Raw genomic sequence first — 25,865 nt, 5'->3', positions numbered from 1 at the left:
TTTTCTTATCTCATTATACACGGGCCTGGTTAGCTGATTCATTGATACATTGGCTAAAAGGGCTATCTTTTGATATGCCAGTTCCTGATGCGTCTGTATCGTGCTACCATATACAAACCTCTTGTATATCACGTGGTATAGAAAACGGTTATTGTACACCATGTACGGCCAGTGCGTCTGTATCGTTCCTGATGCGATGATTGTTTCTAGTAAATAAGCATAATATGATTATCGAGATCTACCAAGAAGAAACTCATCTGTCCGTCTCATGTTTCCATCGACATACTTCACGTAGATTATAACAAGGTGTCTGTACATCATTGTGTCCATCTCGTGCTACCATCTACAAACTTCATTTATATCACGAATATTAGAGCAAAGTTTCCAAGCACTAATGTGTCTGGCTCGTGTTTCCATCGACATACTTCTTGTATATCACCTAGAACAGAACACGGTTTATGTACACCGGTGTGTCTGTCCCATGCTACCATCTACAAACTTCATGTATATTACGAAGAATAGCAGAAAGTCTTTACGGTTTATGTACATCATTGTGTCCGTCTCGTGCTACCATCTACAAACTTCGTGTATATTCACGAAGATTACAGCAAAGTTTCCAGGCACCAATGTGTCTGGTTCGTGTTTCCATCGACATACATGTACTTCACGTATATTTCGTAAAATAGCACAAAGTCTATGTACAGCAGGTGTGTGTCTTGTGTCATCATCAACTTACTTCATGCATATACGTAGGATAGAACACGGTTATTGTACACCAGTGTGTCTGTCTCGTGTTATCTTCAACTTACTTCATGCATATTACGTAGAATCGAACGCGGTTATTGTACACCAGTGTCATCATCAACCTACTTATTGTATATCACGTGAAATAGAACACGGTTATTGTACACCATTGTGTCTGTTTCGTGTCATCATCAAACTACTTCTTGTATATGACGTGGAATAGATCACGATTATTGTACACCAGTGCGTCTGTATCGTGCTACCATATACAAACCTCTTGTATATCACGTGAAATAGAACACGGTTATTGTACACCATTGTGTCTGTTTCGTGTCATCATCAAACTACTTCTTGTATATGACGTGGAATAGATCACGATTATTGTACACCAGTGCGTCTGTATCGTGTTATCATCCAACTACTTCTTGTATATGACGTGGAATAGATCACGATTATTGTACACCAGTGCGTCTGTATCGTGCTACCATATACAAACCTCTTGTATATCACGTGGTATAGAAACCGGCTATTCTACACCATGTACGGCCAGTGCGTCTGTATCGTGTTATCATCAACACATCTCTTGTATATCATGTAGAATAGAACACGCTTATTGTACACCAGTGTGTCTGTCTCGTGCTACCATCAACACACTTTTTGTGTAGTATCATGTAGAATAGAAGATGATTATTGTACACCAGTGTGTCTGTCTCGAGCAACCATCAACACACTTCATGTATATCAAGTGGAATATGTAAAATGGTTTCAGTACACAAGTGTGTCTGTCTCGTGTTACCATCTACATTCTTCATGTGTCGCCCATAGAATATAGAACAGGGTTTCTGTGTGCAACTCTTAGATTTTTATTTACCACAGAGGAGCACGGACGATTAGTTTTGAAGACAAATTTATTTTAAAATATTTTCTATTTGCAGAGACAAAAATAGAAGAAACGGATATATCACGAGATATATAATGAAATGTACAAGCGTATAATCACCCGCAGCTCTAAAAAGAATATACACCGCCAGAAATGCCACATAAATATGTTTAAGGGGTGAAACAAGCTAGAATCCAAGTAATGTTCGTAATTCCATACCTATTTTATGTGCAGTATATATAATATTGGCAGCAGGCGTTACGTTTCAAAGGCAAAATCTGATGGTGTGTATTCATGAATCTAGCATTAAATAAAGTGAACAAATAAACAACATGTCCAATGCTTCTGATATTTTCATACAAAATGAATTCTAACAAGCAAACGAAATAACAAACAAATCATTATGAAAATAGGGGAATGTATAACTCTGAATTGATATAATGGACAATCTCTATCAGACAACCTACATTGTGATACAAACGAAGAATGAAAAAGGAAATGAACATCATAATCTCTGTACAATTGTCTATTCTCAAATATCACACTTCATGAAGTTGAATTCCTTGGTTAAGTGGCTCTCTCCCTTTCAGCTGGACACCAGCATGATCATGATAGTTCTTTCTTGTCAGTTAGTTGAAGGAATTTATCTGTATCCCCGGACGGAAGTGCTTGTTTGTCACGTGCCATATGCATCATTTCACGTGATGCACCAATATAACATTTCTTCTTTCACGGATTTTATTTACAATAAATGAGAGTAAACTTAGAATGTTTGTACGGATGACGGTCCTACGTTTCATATTATAATGAATGTCACACAAGGATACTGTTTATCTTGTCACGAGTCTTGAAAAAAATGTAGATTTTTTTGTCACGTGTCCTCTGTTGTAAGGTAATATCCCGCATTGTGGTAAGAGCAGTTCCACTTGAATTTCCGCCTTCAGTCAAAATACTGCATTCCATTTACAGGTATGTTGTCAGTTTCAGCATCAAAGTTCCACTCACACTAGGCGTGGGTATCTGCAGAAGAAATGGGGTATCAGTACATGGAGTTGAAAACTAATTAGGAATGGATAAATAACTAAATTTCCATAAGTTCCTTGGTGTTTTTGTAACATATATTGAACAAAAATAGTTAGGGATCACGAACTATCTTTTTAATCGGACAAATTTAAAGAAACTCATTCTTCAAATAATATCCTCAAAATATTCATTATCATAAACATTTTTGTTTAGTATATGTTCGTATAAAATATTTATATACTCAAACATAACATCCTCATTCAAAACCTCTGAAGATGGTCGGTTTCATAGCAATCAATTATTTTCTGTGTTTGGTTGTTCGCTGGTACAGTAAACTACGGTTATAACGAACACGCTTATAACGAACTAACGGATATAACGAACTAACTTTTTACTCCCGATTATATGCTGTAGTTATGCTTTATATATGCTTACAACGAACTACGGTTATAACGAACTAAAATTAGAAGTCCCTTTGAGTTCGTTATAACCATAGTTTACTGTAGCTGTAAGTTGTTGGTTCTACCTACAGCTGTTATTGCTGGGAACAGCCTGAACAAGCTGGGGGTGGTCTCCTAGCTGACCCATGATCCCACTCAAAACATACATTAACATGCTTACACTTTCAGAGAGACGGGGTTAACGCTGCTTTGAACATTTGTTTTCTGTTATCGGGGCGTGTCACGAAGGTGAGAAACTCCAAATGATGCAGGTTTGAGATAACTGACAAAGAATCAGATTGGAACCCGCGATTAGTAGATTTTGGCACGACTAGGACAAACAATTATTCTCAGCAAGTGACGGTGACTTTAATTACTGGACCAGTCTCTGTCCCATCAGACTGTGAGGTTCAATATTTGAGATTTAAATCAACGGCTTTGGTCAGCCCAACAAATTTGTGTGAATGTTATTTCACATCACAATCAGCCATACCCCAGCGTCCGTAACTAAGCGATTGATGAACAAAGTCATGCAATCAGCCAAGTCACCGAACCTAAGAACTCCTTCGTTACTGTGGACCTCATCATCATCATCATCATCATCATCATCATCATCATCTTCAACGTTTTTCCAATAAGACCGCTCACAGCGGTACATGGTGTACAGTTACAATATGTAGCAAATATATTACAGATTACATATATCACCACGGGAGTACTACTGTGGTTAAAACAACCGGACAGATTGGGGTAAGAAGCAATGTAACAGCTAATGTATAGCTACTGCCATCATACTGGCGACCTTCGTCCAACTGACTGGACACAAAGGGTGAACATCGCATCAGCGTCCAACCAAACACTGAGTTAGTAACGTCAGATACGTACACAAGAGAAGAAACAAAATACACATCTACTTACGTTCAACCTCTTACACCGTGGAATCCGAAGTGTGGTTGTCGTTTACTGTTGAGCAAAGCGGAATCTGAAAAAGGTAGCAAAAACATAAGAGAACCGCCCTCTTCACGATATTCTGCAAGGTCAGATATTTGTACAAGAGTGAGTCTTTAAAGCTTAATGAGATAGACGATGAGGATGCACCTACTTATAACAAACAAACACGGTTGTCAGTTCAGCATGCACTTATGTATAGTGACATCTCGTCAACTGGAACATATTTAACCTCGTTTACTGAATTTCCTTTTAACCTCAACTCAAACTTCTTTAGCCTCGTCAGCTCGAACTCCTTTAACCCCGTCAACTCGAACACCTTTAAGCTCGTCAACTCGTTCTCCTTTAAGCTCGTCAACTCAAACTCCTTTAACGTCGTCAATTCAAACTCCTTTAACCCCGTCAACTCAAACTCCTTTAACCCCGTCAACTCGAACAGCTTTAACCTTGTCAACTCGAACACCTTTAACCTCGTCAACTCGACCTCCTTTCACCTCGTCAATTCGGCCTCCTTTAACCTCTTCAACTCAATCTCGTCACCTCGAACTACTTCAATTTCGTCAACTCGAACTACTTCAATCTCGTCAACTCGAACTCCTTTAACCTCGTCAACTCGACCTCCTTTAACCTCGTCAAATCAAACCCCTTATCTCGATATTTCGTTTGTGCCGTTCACAGCATTTCATTCTTGATCTTTATCGATGACATGGTGCAATAACGACACCTGACTCACCCTCGATTATCTAGTGAATTGTATCGTTATTACATTGCAACAAATACCCTGGATCCATTTGCAACCACAGCTTCGTTTCGGGTGCGACGTCACCCCTCCATCTATCTTATCACTAAGTACTGCACTTCTATCGACTGTTAGTGTAATTTGATTGGACAGCTATTATTGACATGGTGTCATCCGAACCGGACTCAAAACAAAGCTATAATGGGTCCAGGATATGTGTCTCGAACTGCGGATAACTGAATGCATTTTCGATGGTCCCCCTGACTTCGCGTTAACAAGGTTTAATTGAATATACAATTCCTGAAATAAATAAATAAATAAATAAATAAATAAATAAATAAATAAATAAATCTGTTAAAACAAGAAGTAAACACACAGGGACATGTACAGCTGTTTAGAATTGTTGTTTCCAATGCTGTCGTGCTTTGTCAAAGGATTCAGAACACAACTCACCTTGGCTGAGGCTGTTGAGATCAGATGCTCGGAAGGGTAATCCTCTAGCTCGCTCTTCGTACATATCCAAAAGATCTCTTAACGTAACAAAGGCGGTGGCATGATTCGTGCGTTTTCCTCTGCTTCCAACATATCCGAATCCTAGTTCTGTCCTCTTTCCTCTGCTGCCAACGTATCCAAAACGCTTGTCTTCGATGAGGTTCCTCCTGTAGCCTGCGGGTGCTCGTCTGAGTAGGGACCCAAAGCCGTAGGTTGAAGGACCCGCACTCCAGTTGGGATCGGGTGGCGCATCGAAGGCAAGGTTGAGGTCACCCGCCCGCTTCTCTGCTACTGTTGATTGATAGGCTGGTTGTAATAACTGCAACGTAAGATTATATAGCCGTCACAATGATGTGTTTTGGAAGTGTGTTGATTATGTTATAGGTCACATATTAAGGAAAAAAGAAATTAGCCTTCGCACTATCCCCTGTCTGTCCATCTCTCTGTGTCTCTCTCGGTGATTTGTTTTCTCTGCATCTGTGCCCAACCCCACTAACAGGACTAACCTAATAGTCTAAGACGCTACAGTTCGCCTAGTTGCGTCCTTCAGACGTGACAAAAATCTATGATCGTGGGTTAGAATCCCAGATTCGCTATGATTCTAGGTTTCTGGCAACTCCTTCTACATGAAGGGATGGGGTCGGGGGCGGTATGGTAACCGGGTTGTTAAAGGATTCGCTCGTCAGGCCCGCAGCCCGGGTTTGATTCCCATCATGGGTATAATGTGCACTCCGTTTCTGAAACCCCCGCCGTGATATAGCGGAAATAAATGCAGCGTAAAACCCAACTCACTCAGTCACTCACTCACACTCAATCCTACATCAAGCTGACACAACGTGATATAGCTGGAATACTGTACAAGCAGCGTTTAACCAAACTAACTCATTCATATTCATTTCTATTTCTAAAAATGTTTTCTGCATGTAATTTACCTTGTATAGACTTGCAGCTGTGTTATCATCTAATGCCTCTGCGTTGACCAATGCGAGAAGAGCAAATCCTGCCAGTACAAATATCACACCTTGGCTTGAGGACATGTTTGTTGAAGGTTGCTGGAAGAGGAGAAAAACGGAATCAGTAAAATGTGGTAGTATGAATACTATTGCAGTACATGTTGAAAAAACAAATGTTTTGACAGAAATAAAATCTGTAAAATGAACATATATAAGCAAATTTAAGGACCCGTGAAGATCCGGAGTAGAGTAGGTCTACGGCAACCCATGCTTGCCATAGAAGGCGACTATGCTTGTCGTAAGAGGCAACTAAAGCGTTAACGGGATCGGGTGGTCTGGCTCGTTGACTTGTTTGATACATGTCATCGTATCCAAATTGCGTGGATCGAGGCTCATGTTGTCAATCACTGGATTGTCGGGTCCAGACTCGATTATTTACGGACCGCCGTCATATAGCTGGAATACTGCTGAGTGCAGCGTTAAACAACAAACGAAACAAAAATACAAAATATTTGCTTTGAGTATCCGCATGGTATTTATTAATGGATGAATGAATTAGTTAATTAATGGACCCTGCAATGTAAGTCAACCGAACGTTGATATCATTGATGCATACAACAATCCTTACAAATACATTTACCACAGCTGGAAGTGTGAGTAAGTTAGTATAGTTTTTCCCCTCTTTTAGCAATATTCCAGCAATATCACGGCGGGGGACACCACCCAATGGGCTTCACACATTGTGCCGATGAGGAATCGGACCCGGGTCTCTAGCGTGACGAGCGAACGCTTTAACCTCTAAGATACCCCACCGCCCCTATAGCTCGAAGGATGACAGGCAGTTGACATAGTGGCACTTGTTTAGCTCACGCCGCCAACACATGTCGCGACAAATGCCAACAGGTGCATTCATAGAGAATACGAATTGACAAGAAAAATGCACAGATAGAAAAATAAATCTAAATCAAAGGATAGAATACATGTATTTGAACCATTAAATCCGTGTACATATCCACCAGTTAATCACACGTCCTTAGACACAGCACTTGATGTGAATACCATGATTACATCAACACCTGGTCTTCAAATAAATTAATTCAATATGTATTGCTGAGAATGAAAATCGAAGGCACACTTTTCCATTGACCTGGGTAAGAGCCCTTTGGGCATGCTTTCAGATGTGAATTTGGCGCATTATAAGTATGCTTATAATATGGGTAAAATGTAATCTTACATAAAAGTGGCTACAAAAAAAATAGTTGAAACGCTTTGTGCGGTATGAACCTGTAATAGGTACATTAATAATGCATTTTTTAAAACACAAAATACAAAAGACAAGGCTTTCCCTTGTAGCTCTGGTTGTGTGTGCTCTTTGTTTCCCAGCAACCCATATTGTTAATACATAATGATAGCAACACTAATATAATGAACTCCATAAGACCAATATGTATGTCTGTGAAAAGCTTTGTGACTTTACAAACATATGTAAATGGTTTTGTAATGAACTGGTTGACACACACATCAAACCAATTAATATCACAAAGAATAAATGTGTTCATCACAAATAACATAGCATCGTGTTTGCTGAATACTACTTGCAAATGAAACCTGTCGATCGAAACTTATCATACATGTACAGGACGCTCACGGTTAACTGCGCAAGTGTATGTACATAAACCTCCACCACATACCATGATCTTCATTGAGAGCATGTCGGAACTACGAACTAACACGGACCAGTAAGCACATGCTGAAAAATATACCATCGACCTTCAAACTGAAAATGTGTGTACACTGTTAACAGTACCCGCCTAGGTCTGTTGTTTTGATGTCTATGTTGTTTATACTATTGTGCTAAATGTTGCTAAACGCGTACGACAAAGGAGCAATTACAATAAAGGTTCGCCCACTTCTCCGTGAGGCACGCTACATGCATAAAATACATTCAGCTGTGTACGACATTAACTTGTTTTCTTGCGTCCCCTAGTGCTTTTCCGTAGGACATCAATCAGGTGTAAAACATTTTTTATAATTCTCTGTTATTCTGATGAGCTTGCGCTGCTGTCGTTGTGATTACCTTCTTTGTATTCAAAACTTGTAGAAAGTCTGCAGCAATGTTTTCCTTATAATCTGATTCCTCATCTAATTCGTGAACAAAGATATTCAATTAGAGTCATGCGGGCGAATAATCGATCCGAAAAGCGGGGATTGTTATTTTATTACATATTAGTCTGTCATAAAAGTATTTTCTATTCATGTGAGATGATTTAGTAATTAACGGGTTTTATTGTTGTGTAATAGTAGCTGTAAAAGAAGCGCCACAGAGCTATGAACGTAAATTCCGTTCAGTCATCATAGAAAACTATTCAACACAGCCTCTGCTATTAATGTGAGGTACAGTTATCTTTATCTTAATTTTCATTTCAGAAAAGCTTTACGTGGCATTAACAGAGCTAAAAATGATGTTTGTTCTAGGAAAATGTAACTAACCCATACCATAAACGATTGACAATATGTATGCCGATATGAGGATCAAGAGGGGCGTGCATAAAATTTAATTAGTTCTGTTTGCTACTTGTTTAACGTCTCACCAGCAATAGTATAGCAATATGACAGTGGTCTGTAAATAATCGTGACAGAATCTCTATCAGCATCATGGCCCAATATGATTATTCAGTTTGTCACGAACTATGGATGACTCGATGATCTTCGAGTTAACAAGGTGCACGTATCACTATATACTCAATGACCTGGAACATCCGGGTTAGAATAGGTCTTCAGCTACCCATGCTTGTCGTGAAAGGCGACTATGCTTGTAGTAAGAGGCGACTAACTGGATCGGGTGGTCAGGCTCGCTGACTTGGTTGATGCATGTCATCGTATCGATGTATCGATGCTCATAATGTCAGTCACTGGATTGTCGGGTCCACACTCGATTATTTACAGACCGCCGTGGAATAGCTTAAATATTGCTGAGTTTGGCGTTAAACAACCATCAAACAAACAAATTAAGTTGCTGATAATATGTGTAGTGTTATTTAAAGGTACAGACGCATACAAGTAATTAATTGTTGCTGTTTATAGTTTCAAAGACGCAATTCACAAGGACGTAATTTCGAATACAACACCAGCGCCATCTAGGTTTGCAACACAGTTGACGCCTATATGTGCTGAGCTCGTTTTGCAAAGATTTCAGATCAGCGCCGCACTCTCTGGGTGTATACGGTTGCTTGGTGATTACTCGGCTGACTGCGAGGCAAAACACTTCTACACATTTTCACCGATTTAAGCTGGACCATCTAGCACTAACAACTCAAGTCGCCTGGAAGTTCATCCGGGCACCTAGGATGAATCAAAAATACCCAGCGGCTCAAAGAGGCGGATTACAGGACAATAGATTGCCAGCCATCGTCAATTTTTATATATCCTTCTGGGGAAAAGTGAAGTAAGAAGCTAATTAATCGAACGCATAGTTGCGCAAGTCGACAAAGGACCCCCTTTCCTGCGGACACTACCGCAGGGGATAGATCACCGTTCTTAAGGCCTATTCTGGCCAATATTTGCAAAGCAGAGAGATTATCGTCCGTCTGCAGGTGACTATATATTAAAGAAATGCACTGAAAGAACAAGGTTATCTTAAGGTTTCGTGCATGCAATGAGAACAAATTATTCCAGTTAAGGCAGTCGTATATATTATGTTTTTCTGTTATTTTAACCCGCATTTCTCTAGATGTAGATTATGATCATATAAAAACAAAAGCTCTGTAACTCATTTGGTTTTCATTTCCATTGGAATCAGGATAGCGTGTGCTAACCACATCGCAAAGACGTGCAACTTAAGGACAGACAATAGTTTACTTGCTATTGGAAACTTCTGCCCAAATTGAAGCCATAGTGGATTAGAAAACCTTCAAACATGTGGGCAAACAGAACTTGTTGATTTGACAAATGTTTGACCAAGCCTCGTGCTCAAACTCTCATCAATCACCTTGAACGTAATTCATTCTGCTCCATTTGGTAATTTTATTTGTTTTTATAAAACCTTTTAAGACTTAAATACTCGGGTCCTCCTTTGACGTTAAAATGTATGGGAACCGAATGAAAACACGGTCGTTAATGGTCTCTCATAAAACGCCATTCTGACATGTTTTGAAACTGGTGTATTTTTGTATGACTCTTCGAATGTTCCGACAAGTGACTTTAGTGTTATATATTTAGTTCAAATAATCACACAGCAACATATCCTAATTCTCATGCTAAAGCCCTTTATTTAGCGCAAATGGAATTTCTATGTAGAAATCAAGGTTACTAAAAGCAGCAAACCATGTCGGCATAAACACTTATGATCGTGCCTGCTATTCAATGGACCTAGCGAAACATACATGACAGGAAATCGGCGAGTTACATTGTTACGCTACTTTGGTCCTAATAATGTCTAGTAGTTACGAAATAATCCAAGGTCCTTCCTTTTCCATTTTTAACAATTCCGAGCACAACATGTTTATCCCTTATCAATCTAAGTCAATAAATTTTGTTTTTGAACCCTTTTCGTTCTTTGAATTTAAAATCTTTCTTAATTATTTTGTAATTCTGCAACGATTATACCATATCAGTTTTCTCGGGTTTTATTCCTTAGGAATTTCATAGCTTACATGCGACTCTCTGATTACACCTTTGTCTCTTCTCTCAACAATTGCTGTCTCTCTTGCCATATACTCTCATTCCTATTGCAGTCCTACATAAACAATTCCCATTTCCCCATCCTTCCGGCTAGAGTTTGCATCCTTTTCGTTCACTATTTTCTTCTTCTTGTGTTTCTCTCGCCCTGTCAGGCATAGCAGACACGTCGACACGACAATTATCTAATAATGCGCTACCGCCAACGCCAAGACGTAGAGAGCAATGATTATTTGTCATGATTTGTATCTGGAATCAACAAGAAGCTTACTGATGGTCGATCATGTCGGACTCCTAGATAAATATAAGACGCATCTTGCGACACATTAAGTCACAAGTCTTTGTCTGTGTCATTGTTTATTGCTCCCCTTTTCACTGTTTGATTGTTATTTATAAACACATGCACATGCTGTAGTCGGAATCTGGCTTTAGCAGCGATTTCTTATGATTATGAAAAGGGTTAAGTCGATTGTATTATTATACATTACAATACATCGAGATCGGCACGCTTGAACCTATCACAAATAGACATTGATTCGTTTCTCTCACTTGAGACAATATATTCTTCCTGCTAACATGACTACGTTATCTATTCTATAACTGGTAAGTATCTTTAACTTGAAACAGATAAAAAGGAAACCAGTGAAACCGCCTCATCTGTTTCATAATTAGATCTATGCATGAAGATTCAGTGTGTCAACCTGTCCACAAGACCGTGTGATAAGAGGGATGACGTCAATTTTCCTATCATCAACCTTCGCTTTATGTCGAGCAATATTCCAGCAGCTCCAGCTCCACATTTCGTGAAGACTTTCTCAAAAGTCTCATGTCCAATATATCTCTAAACCCTTGTTTGTGAATGTGACATGTTCATAGCTGCTACTTAACTACTACGATAGACATGATACGTAGCGACGATCGAGATGCATAATTTGGATTTCCTTAAACAACATATTAACAATCAACTTCCCACTTCCCAAAAGGTACGAAGACATAAACGTGCATTCTATGAAAACAGGCACCATGTATACTAGTAACTGTAGGTGTTATTGCCTTATAATCAATAAACAAGAAGAGTATAGTATGATTATTGCTTAATGTTGTGTGATCAGAGTTACGGGATTCAATACCTCAGTAAAACATTCCAAATGTTTCATAGTAGATATTTCCAGTTACATAAATGATGTCAAGTGGAGTTCCCTATTTTAACTTGTACCATATGTTTCCATGTTTCTTCATGTGAACACTTGACATGACTTTGCATGTGTTTGTGACGGTGTTACTATGTGAAAGGATGCATATACCTTTTCTCGAACACCTGGTGTCGTCAAAAATAGATAGTAATTCATCAACACATGCTCATAATATACATTTCATGGAATAGTAAGAATAGAAAAACTGACTGCTTTAAGCAGAGCTTTCCTTTGATTATGGAAAGGGTTTTGCCGTTTTGTTTACAGATGTAAGACTGTTTCACCATTCGAATATGGCACATGTACATTGTTTGCTCAGAGTTGAGTGACAATTTGGCGATTATCTGTCCCAAATAGTTGAAATATGACACATAATATAAGTTGAGCCAATCGAGGACGCAGAACTAAATAATCCTTCAACAATAAGAAATGTGAATAGGTAAATGTCAAGTGTACATGTAGCCATACCCTTCCGCAGAGGCTTCCATATGAAATGGCCGGAGGTTTTGATTTACCTATAGCTTACTTCATCCAAAATACATATGCCCTTTCTCCACTGATTGTTTTTCACAACTTCCATTGCTACTTCTTCGGTTACACTTTATACATCTTATAAACAAATTAAAAACTTCTTTTGTTGTGATGTATGAACTCTTGTATATTCTGTTACAACCACAAGAACTTTTCTGGTGCTGAAACATAGGTGATACTATTACTATTACTTCTACTACTGCTGCTGCTACCACTACAACAACAACTACTACCACACCAACTGTTACTACTACTATGACTACAACATTACTACTACTACTACTACTACTACTACTACTACTACTACTACTACTGTGGTTACTTAGATACTGCTACTACTACTACTACTACTACTACTACCGCAACTGCTACCACTACGTCAATGACTACAGGAGTACTACTACTGTTACTATTCCTCCTATCACCACTACCAACACTTTTGTATTCTGATATTGAACTTTAACTGACTTCCGTACTCCTGACGTCAATGGTTATCTTCTTACCAAGGAACATACATAATATCCAACCCGGAGCCGGTCAATGAAACGTTATTTCTGAAAATCCATAAAGTACATTAATTGAAAGACATTTGAGAATATATGCTGAGTCATCGCTGATTAATAGTCTCCAACGGCTAAACTTACATGCACACAAACGCGCGCTTAATAGACAAACATGCGGCACAGTGTTGGCTCCGACAGAGCGTCCTGGCCATTGCCTAAGCCTCATACATTAAGGCATTCAGGAATCCCTTCAATATCAAACATTTTCCGGACTTGTACTATTCTTACCCCTATAATATAGTTTGAAGGATTTACGATAAGTGTGTAATCGGTTTATAATAATTCCGAGTTTCACTTAGTGACAGTCCAGCTTATATATAGTTCTCGAGATTGTCCATATCTCGTGCATTAGTGTTATCAACTGAATCAATTGCTTAATGTTTATCGATGGACAATGTGAATACGAAACATGTTTTGTCTTTTGAGCAATATGTGCATCTGGTATGTTGACGTTGTCACGTGTATCCGCTTCCAATTATGAACAAACTGCTCACATGAAGACAAATCTGTTACAAGAGCAGAGGATGCCAATGTTTTCTTTGTGAATAATGAATTTCGGAATTAACGAAAATATTAACGTGTCTTGAAGTATGTTTAACTATTTTAGATATTGGAATGCAATATATGTGTTGTCCGTCATTTAATTGTTAGGTATAATGAAATGAATACGCGAAGCTGATAAACAATTTGTCCTTTCCCTGCAAATAGAACAATGTTTACGCACACGGTATGCCTGTTCCACGTGATTTCATTTGAGAGTATAACTGTATGTTGGGAAGTTAAAACGCCTGATGAATTAGCACGTATGTTCTGTGTATTTTCACTTTAAATAGACATTCTCGAACATCATTTGTACACTGTGACCAACTGTCTTCGAATTGCAACCACGAATAGGTATTAATAAGATGTTATAATCAGATAACTGCCTGGTTGGTGGTTAGCGCCAAGTATGAGGCTTCGCAAACCTTTGAAATGCTGGTTGTTTTATCAAAGTGATCGATCTACTCGGCTTCTATACGTTGGTAGGTTTGGGTATTTCTACATCGTTACCACAGCAGCATTCGGTTGACGTAGGAATCAGCCAAAGATAAATTTACTTAAGGAAAACATCCGCTTCTGCAGATGATTTGATAACATGCTTGAGGATGATTTGTTTTCAAATACCTTTCTTAGTAAAATTATAAACCTGTTTCCACTAACCTTCTCTCACCCAACAATCTTATTGAGGTACAGATAAAAGAGAAGAGGATGTTATATCAGGAACGCATTTCAAAGGAAAGTATAAGGCATACCTTGGAGCAAGTGCCCATTTATTAATGTGGACCCAGACACTCGAGGCTTAGGCATCAGATCCAAGGGATTGCCGTGTGAAGGGGAAAGTCAAATCAAATCGGAGAAGGACAAGGGGCTGATGTGTTAAAAGCCCATCACTTATCTGTTTATGCCGCTATTGATTTGGTTGTGAGGAAGACATGTATGTTGTGCTCACGGCGCACTGTTATTATTTCAAAAGTAAATATTATGGGTCCACCAAGGTCCAAAATGCTTTCATTATAATCTAAGATTGAATGGGGTTATTTTACGCCACTGTTCCAGCACTGTAGGGGTAAACAAAACATCTGTACATATCATCCACATACTGTACCTTAATATAGCATCGAAGAAAATCGGCGTGACCAGCAAATGCTTTATCTTTAGGGTACCCCTAAAGCCCCTCTAAATCCAAATGAATTCCTGGATATTTTTAGTGCAAGATTGAAAAGGGTGTAATAGACAAATTTGGAATATTAATCACTAGTACTGAAATCCATTACTAACCCTCATTTTCCACGTTTTCACATTAAATCTATTCGTAATAGGATTTTCTACGTTTCTATATGCCAAAGGAAGCCACAGATATGTTATGTAACACTTAAATGTAATTACCCGACGTTATTATCCTTAAATCACTTCATCAATTGAATTAAACGCCGTGACTTTTCCGTGAGAAGACACATTTAGCCTGAAGAAGAACCAAGTCAAGAATCTCATCGGCGAAAAACAAATCAGAGATAATATCATCGCTCACTTGAAAAGACAAGTAACAGCTTCCCCTTGGCATTCTCGTGACCTTTCAGGGAATCTGAATGAAAACGAACGAGTCAGAATTCTTTTGAAACATCATTTACTTGTGTGATTATAATCACTAATTGTTAAAAATTGGATTCCATCTTACCTTTTTTGTGTTATTGTTCATTTTGTATGGTACTGACAATTTAGAATCATATCACACACACATTCTTACATTTCGTCGCCTGGATGTGACATGTTAAGTTGTCATTCAAGGACCCTGTTAAAATGCCTATAAAATTCAAAGACATTTAAGATGTACATAATCCCGAAACTGTCACAACCCCCTTCTGCTTTAAGTTGCAATGAAGAGAGGGGTGTTAAAGATGATAATTCTCAATGCTCCTCAAATATTCCATTACATAGCTAAAGGGGCTGAATGTTTCAAGGGGAGGGAGAAGGAGTGAACCTTTCCCAATACAGTAAGCTCTGGGGTTTGAGGTAACTGACATTGAACGCTTTTTTCACTTTCATCCTGACATCTTCCCGTAGGAATGCTGCAGAATCTAGTCTCGGAAATCGGCAATACAGCATGTAATTTAGACACAGTATCTCTTGTGAAGCATTGTCTCAACAATAGCTTTGGCGTCTGGATATGTCACGGCCCCAACACCTTCTTTGACAGGATTGTAGCGTCTGGTAGAGTTAAGCTGGCGCCCGATGACATGGGACAAGAGGACCAGGCACGCTCAGCCATCTCAATACACCGCTTAACTGGTAAGCGTTGGGCTTAGAAGGTTGCCATTCTCTCAGCTGTGTGGGTAACAAGAAGGTAACGAGCACCCACACATATTCGCAGGGATGTTTTCGAGAACTCTGTTTTGGAGATCACTAAGAATATTTCAAAGGGATTACTTTCAGTGGGGTAAATATGAAATAGCGACATTGCAAATACATGTTTATCAGCTATGTAATTGTAAACATCCTTGTTAATGAAGACCTACAAAATATTATTTTATGTTTAGGTGGGCAGCTGTAATATATTACTTTAGATCTAATGGGATTTCTAGAACGCAGAGGGCAGTTTTAAATGGACTTAATGGGGGGGTCTTTTCATCCGTGGGAGATTTCTAAGAGATTGGCCAATGATTACATTCCAGTTATAACTGAAAGACTGAGTGGGTGATTCTGAGAAAGGCCGGTTTCCCTAGTCAACAGAACAAGTGTATAGTCGACGCAATACTGATTTACCTGTAGCTATTCAGTGTTCGCACAAATGCCAAGTTATACGTTTAGAGTATCTAATGTTTTGTCTCTGGATGTCAATCATCAAATAAAGTAAATAAAAACATCATTCCCCTTTAGGCTAAGAGGAGCTTTCGTTTCAAAATGATTTGACGTCCATGTTTATTTTAGATTGGATGTACGTGAAGATGAATTACTTCATGGTGAAAAGTAGGGGAAACGGCAGAACAGTATTTTGCTTTGTACAATTGCACTGTCATCAATTCTGCAACCTTTATTTCTGGTTGTGTCAAACGGAGAGTGGGCGGCTTATGCTAAAAAATCTCCGAAGTGTCAAATCCTGTCCTTTACTCGTACCAGGATCCGACGATCGTGGGTTCGAATCCCATATTCACCCTGAATATGTCCCTTACTTACAACTGATAATCACCATCGTTCCCATGCTTGTAGGTTTCACCTAAATATTAACTATCTAAGACCTGCATCATTTCATGCATCACATGATGTCCCTTCACATCATGTTTTTAGCTTGTTTATTTATTGTTTAAACTCGTACTCAGCAATCGTACAGCAATATGACGGCAGTCTCTAAATAATCGAGTCTGGAGCTGACAATCCAGTGATTGATATCACGAGCATCGATCTACGCAATTTGGATACGATGACACGCATCAACCAAGTCAGCGAGCATGACCACCCGATCCCGTTAGTCGCCTCTTTCGACAAGCATGGGTTGCTGAAGACCTATTCTTACTCGGATCTTCACGGGTCTCTTCCAACATTAGGCTGACACGTGGTGATAGAAGTGAAATTCGGCTCAAGAAGGCATTGCATTCAATTCACTTACTCATTTTACCTATAAAGTGGCACCCGATAGCAAATGGCTGTTATCTCAGCTTGAAGATGCTAGCTGTGAGCGTCTTATACAGAGTCAACTGAAGATGTACTGAAACAGCGACCCTGGCAACAAAATTGTCCTGCCCCCTGGGGCTCATAGGGATTTACCCCAACAAGGGAATCCTTAGACAGTGATAATGTTATAATCTGTGAACACTTCCCTGTGGCTGTGCTGATGTAAAATATAGTCAAGTGAGTGATCCTTTGACAGAGTGAATGGGCCAGTTCTCCTCATAAACTAGTCATTCTCAACACATGAGCCGGTAGTGGAGATGATCTATGTAATGCATTACATGGTGGCAAGTAGTCCCATGTGTTGGAAGTTTATAACCCGGTAAGAAGATACAAGGAATGGAGGAACTGCCTGGCTAGGTTTTGATTGAAATATAAATCCGTAACAACTGACTTGTTTTCGTAACCAAGAAACTAACATCAAACTTGTTGTAATAAAACATTTATGAAAAAAGGTCAATATGTAAATCAAAATATTCAGATAACACAGGGAAGATGACAAGATTCGAGTCCGTAACTAACTAAACAAACATATTTCATCTCTAACTTTTTTGGTTATTAATGAACTCGAACACGAGAAGACATCACGATAAAAGAGATAGCGTTCACTCTCTGGCAACATCTTAATGGGTTTTCCTGTGATGAATGACATCTAGGCTATTTAGTGCTATCTTGATGGTAACTCTACTGTTGTAGGGAAGGGTACGTATTTAAATAAATAGGTTCGTAGTCGGCGTTCTCTCTATAAACTATTTACATACACGTATCACTTCCATGAACCAAGTGACTTATACAAATGTGTAGTCATAAATATCGTAGAAGCAGAAAGATCAAATTGTATTGGTCTTGCGGTAAAGTGAAAGCGTCAGTTTGCAATCTGGAAAAAAAGATGTATCTATCATGGCGCTAAGGCATATAAAATGATGGAGTGGTGACGTCTTCAGGGTACAGAAGAACTCACATGTTGTCTACTCTGGGGACGTTTTCACCCATTTGCCTTTTCACATCCTGTGTAGAGTTTTGTCAGGGTCGGCTGGTCTCAGGTTTAATTCATGATTACCACCGTTATGATCTTAGGATGTTAGTCATCATACTAAAAAGTGTGTTGACAGTATTTACAATAATTGGTTTTAAGCAGTTTTCAGCACAGCGGGGAATAACGTGAATGATTTGGTTGATTGATTTGTTGTTTAACGCCACACTCAGCAATATTCAAGCTATATGACGGCGGGCTGTAAATAATCGAGTCTGGACCAGACAATCCAGTGATTAATATCATGAGCATCGATCCACGCAGTTGGGATCGATGACATGTATCAACCAAGTCAGCGAGCCTGACCCCCCGATCCCGTTAGTCGCCTTTTACGACAAGCATAGTCGCCTTTTACGGCAAGTATGGGTTGCTGAAGACCTATTCCACCCCGGAATCTTCACGGGTCATAACGTGAATGACATTTCAATATGAAGCAATATCAGGAATCAAATCTCTATACAGGAAGACTGTGGATACGTACATGCTTAAGCTACGTTTCAGATATGACGAAAATTGTCATATGGATGAGTTCATACAATAATGATACCCTTACATGTATCCTGCGATTGCCCTAAAACGTATGGCAAGGATTGTCACATAAACAAAGTAGTTGTCCTTCAAGTAGAATAATTGTACCCCGACATTCTAATACACGCCTCTCCTCTTCAATATTGTTGGAAAACGTGCCAATTCTTAGAAGCTCGTTGTCAGGACGAGTTGTAAAACCTTTCAAATATTGGCTACTACCAACAGTAACCTAAACTGAAGAAGACGTCATGACGAGATAGGAAAGTGTTCACATGGTTGAACGTTCAGTACAACATTTGTATTTCTTACATAAACTAGCAACATTTATTTCTAAAATTTGTTCAAGTGTAATAGTAAATCGCCCTTGACTTTAAGTTTCTCTGTCAGCAGTTAACTAATCTGTCATGGGCCTGGTGCCATTATTGAATAGGTCGACACCCAAAGGAACTGTTTGGCATAGGTATTAATAGACTGCAATAAAATGGAAGCGCACACGACTTCCCCAGGGAACAAGTACATCCCGGGTTCTTGTGAGTGTGAACTTGATACACTGTAAACTAATGACATTGACATATCATTAACGAGAAACGGAGCGGTTTATATCACTTTCTACTAAGATATGTTTTTCAAAACACTTTTGATGACATTCCACTTAAACGTAACATAAGTTAAATTCTGGTTGTTCTTTTTCTATGTGTTCAAGCGTTCTAGTTCAAGTAATAATTAATTTGGATGAGTCTGACTGATGTTGTTTGTCGCTTTTAGCAGATTGATCATAAAAGCATTACAGGGTATATCGAGAATGTGGGAGTTGAACGAGGCACTCAGTGTCACGATCGAACGCCATACCCATCCGACTACCCAAGACGCACCTTTATAACTTTGAGAAAATCGATTGTTTGTCCATCCATAATTGACAAAAAGAGCCAAACATGACACCCGTTGGGATTGTCAGTCCAGGAGAATGTTTCACAGCGGATAATAGACGTTCCCGATGCCTAGTTTCATATTTCACATTGTCTTAGAGTCTTCCCGTTGTAAGTAATTACCATGTTAGTATAAGTAAAAGTCTGCCATACAATGTTGCCGCTCATATAAAAATCAGTTCTCTTTTTCTTGTTTTATCGGTGTCTGCTTGAAGTGCATTGAATGGATACACTCGACATTGACATTTAAATGACATTCTCTGTGCAAGTGGTTGGAGAAACAACTATTCTGTGTAACAACATGACTTCTTGAAAATGTGAAAAATAACATTGTCATGTTTTACACGTTATAATCGAACTGACAATATCCGAAATATTTTTGTTTCGTGATATTTTTTTTGCATGCTAATATATAAGTAGCGGACATCTGATACTTTTAATAATCTAAACGCGATCTTCATACATCTGCAAATATAAAACCTTCACAAAACAAACGCCTTTAAGATAGATGATAAGTCATCGCACCCTTAAAAGAACATATCTGAATTGTTTTTGAACTAATAAAGTTTCGAATCCGGGAACAAAACGAAATATGTCAAAATATTTAATATTAGATAACTTTAAGTAACTTTATAATTGTATATCCACTATCCAAACCTGTTTGTATTGAAATCTTAACACGTTCGCATGGTTTAAGGACCCCCTTCTATGTTAAGCATTAAACCTTACCTTTAAACGTTGAGGGGTAATGTGGCGTTAGCCGGTAGTTGTCTCGGTTCCCTTGATGAGTGGACAGACGTTCCTTCGAGTCTGACGGTGATTCTGTACTAGTGACAGTCTTTATACAATGCTTTCAGAGAGGCATCGATCACACACGCTATTGAGGTGTTTTCCCACGCAAGGCTAGGAGACACGCAGGGGGCGTGGTCACAGTGCTTGTGTTGGCTGCAATCGCAGTGATATCGACAATTCGACAAGACTAATGTGGCGTATGCCAACTCAAAACCTTTGGGGATTTGCCGTTTTAACTTATGGATCCGTGATCATTTCAAACATGAGGACTCGCCACGATATATACATGTGACATTTCACGATGAATATGAATAGACAGCTGAAAACGGAAAGTGATTTCACCAATATCATTACTTTGGGATGTAATTATACGTGTTCGGAAGAAGTACTTTTTAAATGCGTATTAGTCGTTGATATTTCCTACCTTAGAAATAATGATCATTGTGTCTATCACCTATTTGTATTAAGTGCAAGACGGTAGTATTGGAATATCGAAACGGAATAGTTTGGGTGGTATTTCACCCTTTACATATCTGCTTCCTTGGATTGGACTTGGTTTTGGGTGCGGATTTCGTCTTTCCCAAAGAATGGTGTATTATAAACGTTTACCATTCAAATGATGATTGATATATTGAAGTACCTTAAGTATCTGCGTAGAGGTATGTTATTTGACGCGTACAAATACATAATGGACACATTTAAAATGTTTGCACAAAACATATACAGAGTTCTGGTAAAAATCAATAATTTCTGAGGTTAATAGGTTCGAGAAAGGTTTAGTGGGCGTTTAAACGAGTAAAAGTGTTATAATGCAGCCCTAGAAAGCTTCAAATGGTGAATGGAACAAACCTCTGCGAGGAAACAAACCCGAATTTTGTGCTACCTTGGTAGCGGCAGTGATAACAGGTGCGGCATAAATTAAAGTATTTAATGGATTATTTGAACTAACCTTTCATTGACTGGCTCTTGGATTGACCTCTTTTATGTTTATTGGTTAGAAAATAATCATTGTGGTCAAGAGTACTGACGACAGTTGCTAAAGTTCAAATCAGCATGTAGTCATGTTAGTATATGTAGTAGTTGTCGTTGTTGGTAGTAGTAGTAGTAGTAGTAGTAGTAGTAGTAGTAGTAGTGGTAGTAGAAGTAGTAGTAGTAGTAGTAGTAGTAGTAGAAGAAGTAGTAGTAGTAGAAGTAATAGTAGTAGTAGAAGAAGTAGAAGTTGTTGTGGTAGTAGTAATTGTAGTAGTATTAGTTCTGTTGTTGGTAGTAGTAGTCGTAGTAGTAGCGGCAGTGAAAGTGATAATAATTAAAAATGCATACAGGCCTTACTGGACATGTACACGAACCATACATAATGCTGCAAAAAGCCGTCATGGCTATACCAGTAACACTTCAATCATGCTAGATATTTGACACTTCATTTGCTTTCATGTACCAACGTGTATCTTAAATATTCAGTTGCAACAATATGTATTCTACTGTCAACGACAATAATGTTAGCTGCCGCCTGCGTTGTCGTCGTGAATTCTATCAGAGATCACATTTATATTAATGTCAAGTTATCTTATTCGTGTCACACCTCCTGACAAGCGCTGAATGTTCTTCTCAATAGTCATGCTCCCCCTTGCAACCTAATCTAGCGAAGTCACACATTGTGTTATTGTATGTCAGCAATTATGTTCCTAGAAGGCACTGCTGTCACTCCAGAGCACTATCTTCGAACTACTAATTTTATAATGGATACCTCTAAGGTTAAGCGATCGTTCGTGTTCTACAACACACCACAGACTTCATAATTGTCCTCCCAAGGTGAATATGGCCCACATAGCGATTTCAGTTCCCCATGTTCTCGAGCATCCTGTGTTGGTTCTTTAAACTTTGGTAATGCTTACAGTTAATGTGAAATAATAGCAACGCCTTTACGCGAACACATGGTATCATCACTTAGTCTATTTGATAAGGATTCATGAACACATGCTCGTGATACAGCCTGAATCTTACAATGGACAAATCTATTTTTATGACTGTGGAAAGGGTTTTGTCTTCTTGTGTAATATGTAACGTAAGGTAATATGTCTGAAGTTAGAATCAAGATAACGTCTTATTGTGAGTGAGTGAGTGAGTGAGTGAGTTGGGTTTTACGACGCTTTTAACAGTATTCCAGTTATATCACAGCGTGTAAGCTTAACGTGGGAGGAAAAGCCCCAAGTGGAGCAGATCTCAGACGTTTACCCCTTTGGCGAAATCCATGAGCATGGGTACGGTGCTGATAAACCTAGAAACACACAGCGAATTGCGGCGTCTTAGACGACTGGGCCACCCGTGCCCCCGAGTATGGTGCTGACAAACCTAGACACGTCTTATTGGACATTGTACAGGATTCAAATTTCAAGGAAAAACAAGAGAAAAGTAAATGTGTTTTAGTTTGATTTGTCATTCATTTGTGGACCCACAACATTCTCCTATTCTCCACAACAATTTTCTCAGAGTATTTTGATATTTATTGTATTATTACATTAAATTTATGATTACTCGGTTTTTCACATTAATTTACATCCAGGTGCTTTATACATAAAAGCCACCCATTGACATACAAATGATCATATATGTGTTAAAAATATCAGAAATGAAAACCTTCCACACATTTTGGAGAAATGAATCTTTGTATTACCGTTTAAATAAGTAATCCAAACATTGCTTTACACTTAGTTAATAGACTACAACGCATAACGCCAGAGAACAACCAGTCTCGATTATCTGCCGAAACAGATCCTATTGCGCGTAAAAGACAAAATAGTGATAAAAATATATGAATGGATCCCTGAAAATCAGTGATGGCAAAAGGTGTTCGGGGATGTCTCGTCAGTAATAGAAATACCAAACGTACACGATAGGTCAAGTGCACAACATATACAATGTATTTGGATCCATGTCAAGGTTTCGTTGAATAATATTGATCTTGAAATAGTTAATAGTGGCACGTGGAACTGTGCACAGCGCGCAGGTAAATGTTAACCGTCTGGTGCCTCATTAGGCACCCTTGGATGTATATTCCCTTGGGAACTGAGAATCAAACATTCAGTGCACAGTGATCTCCCGACCGGGGAAAAATGACAGCGCTTTGAGCAAACCAAAAGCATGGCGAAGATGGTAATATGATGACTGAGCCACGCATTCATGTCGCTGAACTGTGTCAAAGCTGGGCATCCAATGACACTGCGTTGGACAGTCTCTTTAAAATCCTTGCATAATCTACATAATTACATGTTGAGTAGAAGTGAACAGAAAACAGAACACTTTTTGTTTCACGCTTCCGGCCAGCTGACTTCATCCAAGCGAAGACTGCGGGGTTGCTGATCTTCTCAACAAAGTGCACATAAACTCGAGGCTGTAGTCGTTTAGAAAGCATTACCTTGAAAAACCGAGCATCTGCCAATTTGAGACGGCAGTTCGCATACTTGGCAGTCATTTCTGTACCGTGCAGTACTACAGAATCATTAACAAAATCAGCCTTTGACATTGAGATTGTCCCAATTGGGAGGTACCAAACCTAAGGCACCGAGAACAATGGGGAGTCGGAAAACTTAGTACTTGGGATGCAAGTGTGACATTTCGAAAGCAAGGTCAGCATATTTGTCATGTTTTTCCTGAATCTTTTCAATCACATTAGAGTCAAAAGGGACAGAAAATTGAATATTATACATGATTTAATTGGATTTATCAAAAAGGACAAGAACAGGTTTGATGGCCTGGATACGTAGGAGGCTGTAAACGGCCCTATTCCAAAGAATTTGGTATTTGTCATTTTCAATGCCGCCCTCTACATATTCAGGGTCGTACCATGGATGGACCTCTGTGTCAAAACCACAAGCATGGCGAAGACTGTAATAACATGATCGAGCCACTCCATCATGTCGCTTAAGATACTGTGTTTGTGCCAAAGCGGGTCAGCCACTGACAATGTGATGGACAGTCTCATTAAATTCATTGCATAATCTACATTTCATATTTACATTTTGATGCAAAATAACACATTGACGGTTTCGAGTTGGAAGTGACTGGTCCTGAGCAGCAAACAAAAAAGCCTTCTGTTTCATTTTTCAGGTCAGCCGACCTCATCCAAGCGAAGGACTCGATACAGTGGTCGTTCAGAGAGCCTCTCCTTGAAGAACTGAGTCTGGGCCGATTTGATATGGCACTTCGCTTGATTGACACTCATTTCTTTACCGTCCAGCAGTACAGAACAATCAACAAAATCAACACTGACATTGAGATTATGTCCCACATCCTTGGCTCGTTTAAGAAAACTGTGGAATGCCTTGTTTTCAGGATTATCAGACAAATAAATCTGTGCAAAAGTGCACAATACAGCTCTATCATGAAGGGCCTCCACGTTAATCAAACCACGCCCTCCCATTATGATTGGTGAATATAAGCCTTGATGGAAGAGCGAGGGTGGCGGGATCTATTGTCCGACATGATTCTTCACATGAGGGTGTCAATACCCTGAATTTCTTGTTTCGTCCAATCAACAACAGCAAAAGAATACGGAAGGACGGGCGCAGCATAAGTATTTGTGGCTTTGACTTTATTGCTAGCGTTCAGCTCTGAAGACTAGATTTTCATTATCATTATTATTATTATTATTATTATTATTATTTACAGAGTAAAATAAATAATGAAGCAAAGAGGGTTTGGATGATCCTGACACAGTCAGGCTGGTTAGGCTCATCATCAGCTCAGGGCCCTTGTCCCCTCTACACGCAGCCCAGACAGCGAATGGAACTTCTCCCAGAAAGCGCTGCCTAGTCAAACCCACCCAGAACTTTTTGGAGAATGTGAAGACTCCCCAACACTGCAGCCTTCTGCATTACTCAGACTGTCAGAAGGGATGCATTCCTGGTAGCAAACCCGGTACTCTCCCGATGTCAGTCAACAGATTGGGAAGTGCCAAACCTAAGGCACCGAGAACAATGGGGAGTCTGAAAACTTGGTACTTTGGATGCAAGTGTGACATTTCGAAAGCAAGGTCTGCATATTTGCCATTGTTTTCCTCAATCTTGTCAATCACATTAGAGTCAAATGGGACAGAAAATTGAATAAATTATTATATATGATTTCATTGAATTTATCAAAAAGGACAAGATGAGGTTTGTTGGCCTGGATACGTCGTATTTATCATTTTCCATGACATTTCTAC

General features: G+C 39.1%; 1 protein-coding gene across 1 annotated transcript; it reads right to left on the bottom strand.

Annotated features, from left to right (window-relative positions):
- Positions 1-1,604: 1,604 nt before the first annotated feature.
- LOC139465249 (uncharacterized) lies at positions 1,605-20,767 on the bottom strand. Its single transcript, XM_071246925.1, has 5 exons — positions 20,603-20,767; positions 6,199-6,318; positions 5,228-5,585; positions 4,006-4,069; positions 1,605-2,644 (listed from the first exon to the last, which is right to left on the bottom strand). Exons 2-4 carry the CDS (start codon positions 6,301-6,303, stop codon positions 4,008-4,010), a joined length of 525 nt encoding a protein of 174 aa, XP_071103026.1. The 5' UTR covers positions 6,304-6,318; positions 20,603-20,767; the 3' UTR covers positions 1,605-2,644; positions 4,006-4,007.
- Positions 20,768-25,865: the final 5,098 nt, after the last annotated feature.

Source organism: Haliotis cracherodii, unplaced genomic scaffold, assembly GCF_022045235.1.
Source record: "Haliotis cracherodii isolate W230 unplaced genomic scaffold, xgHalCrac1.p SCAF_18, whole genome shotgun sequence".
NCBI classification, from domain to species: Eukaryota; Metazoa; Mollusca; class Gastropoda; order Lepetellida; family Haliotidae; genus Haliotis; species Haliotis cracherodii.
The sequence above is the reverse complement of the archived record's forward strand: the minus strand, read 5'-3'. Positions and strand labels throughout refer to the sequence as shown.

Bases quoted from the DNA above. Each gene is read 5' to 3' on its own strand.
- LOC139465249 (XM_071246925.1), bottom strand. From the start codon at position 6,303: ATGTCCTCAAGCCAAGGTGTGATATTTGTACTGGCAGGATTTGCTCTT. The intron at 5,586-6,198 runs GTAAATTACATG...CTTACGTTGCAG, and splicing joins CAGCTGCAAGTCTATACAAG to TTATTACAACCAGCCTATCA. The intron at 4,070-5,227 runs GTGAGTTGTGTT...TACCTTTTTCAG, and splicing joins TCTCAACAGCCTCAGCCAAG to ATTCCGCTTTGCTCAACAGT.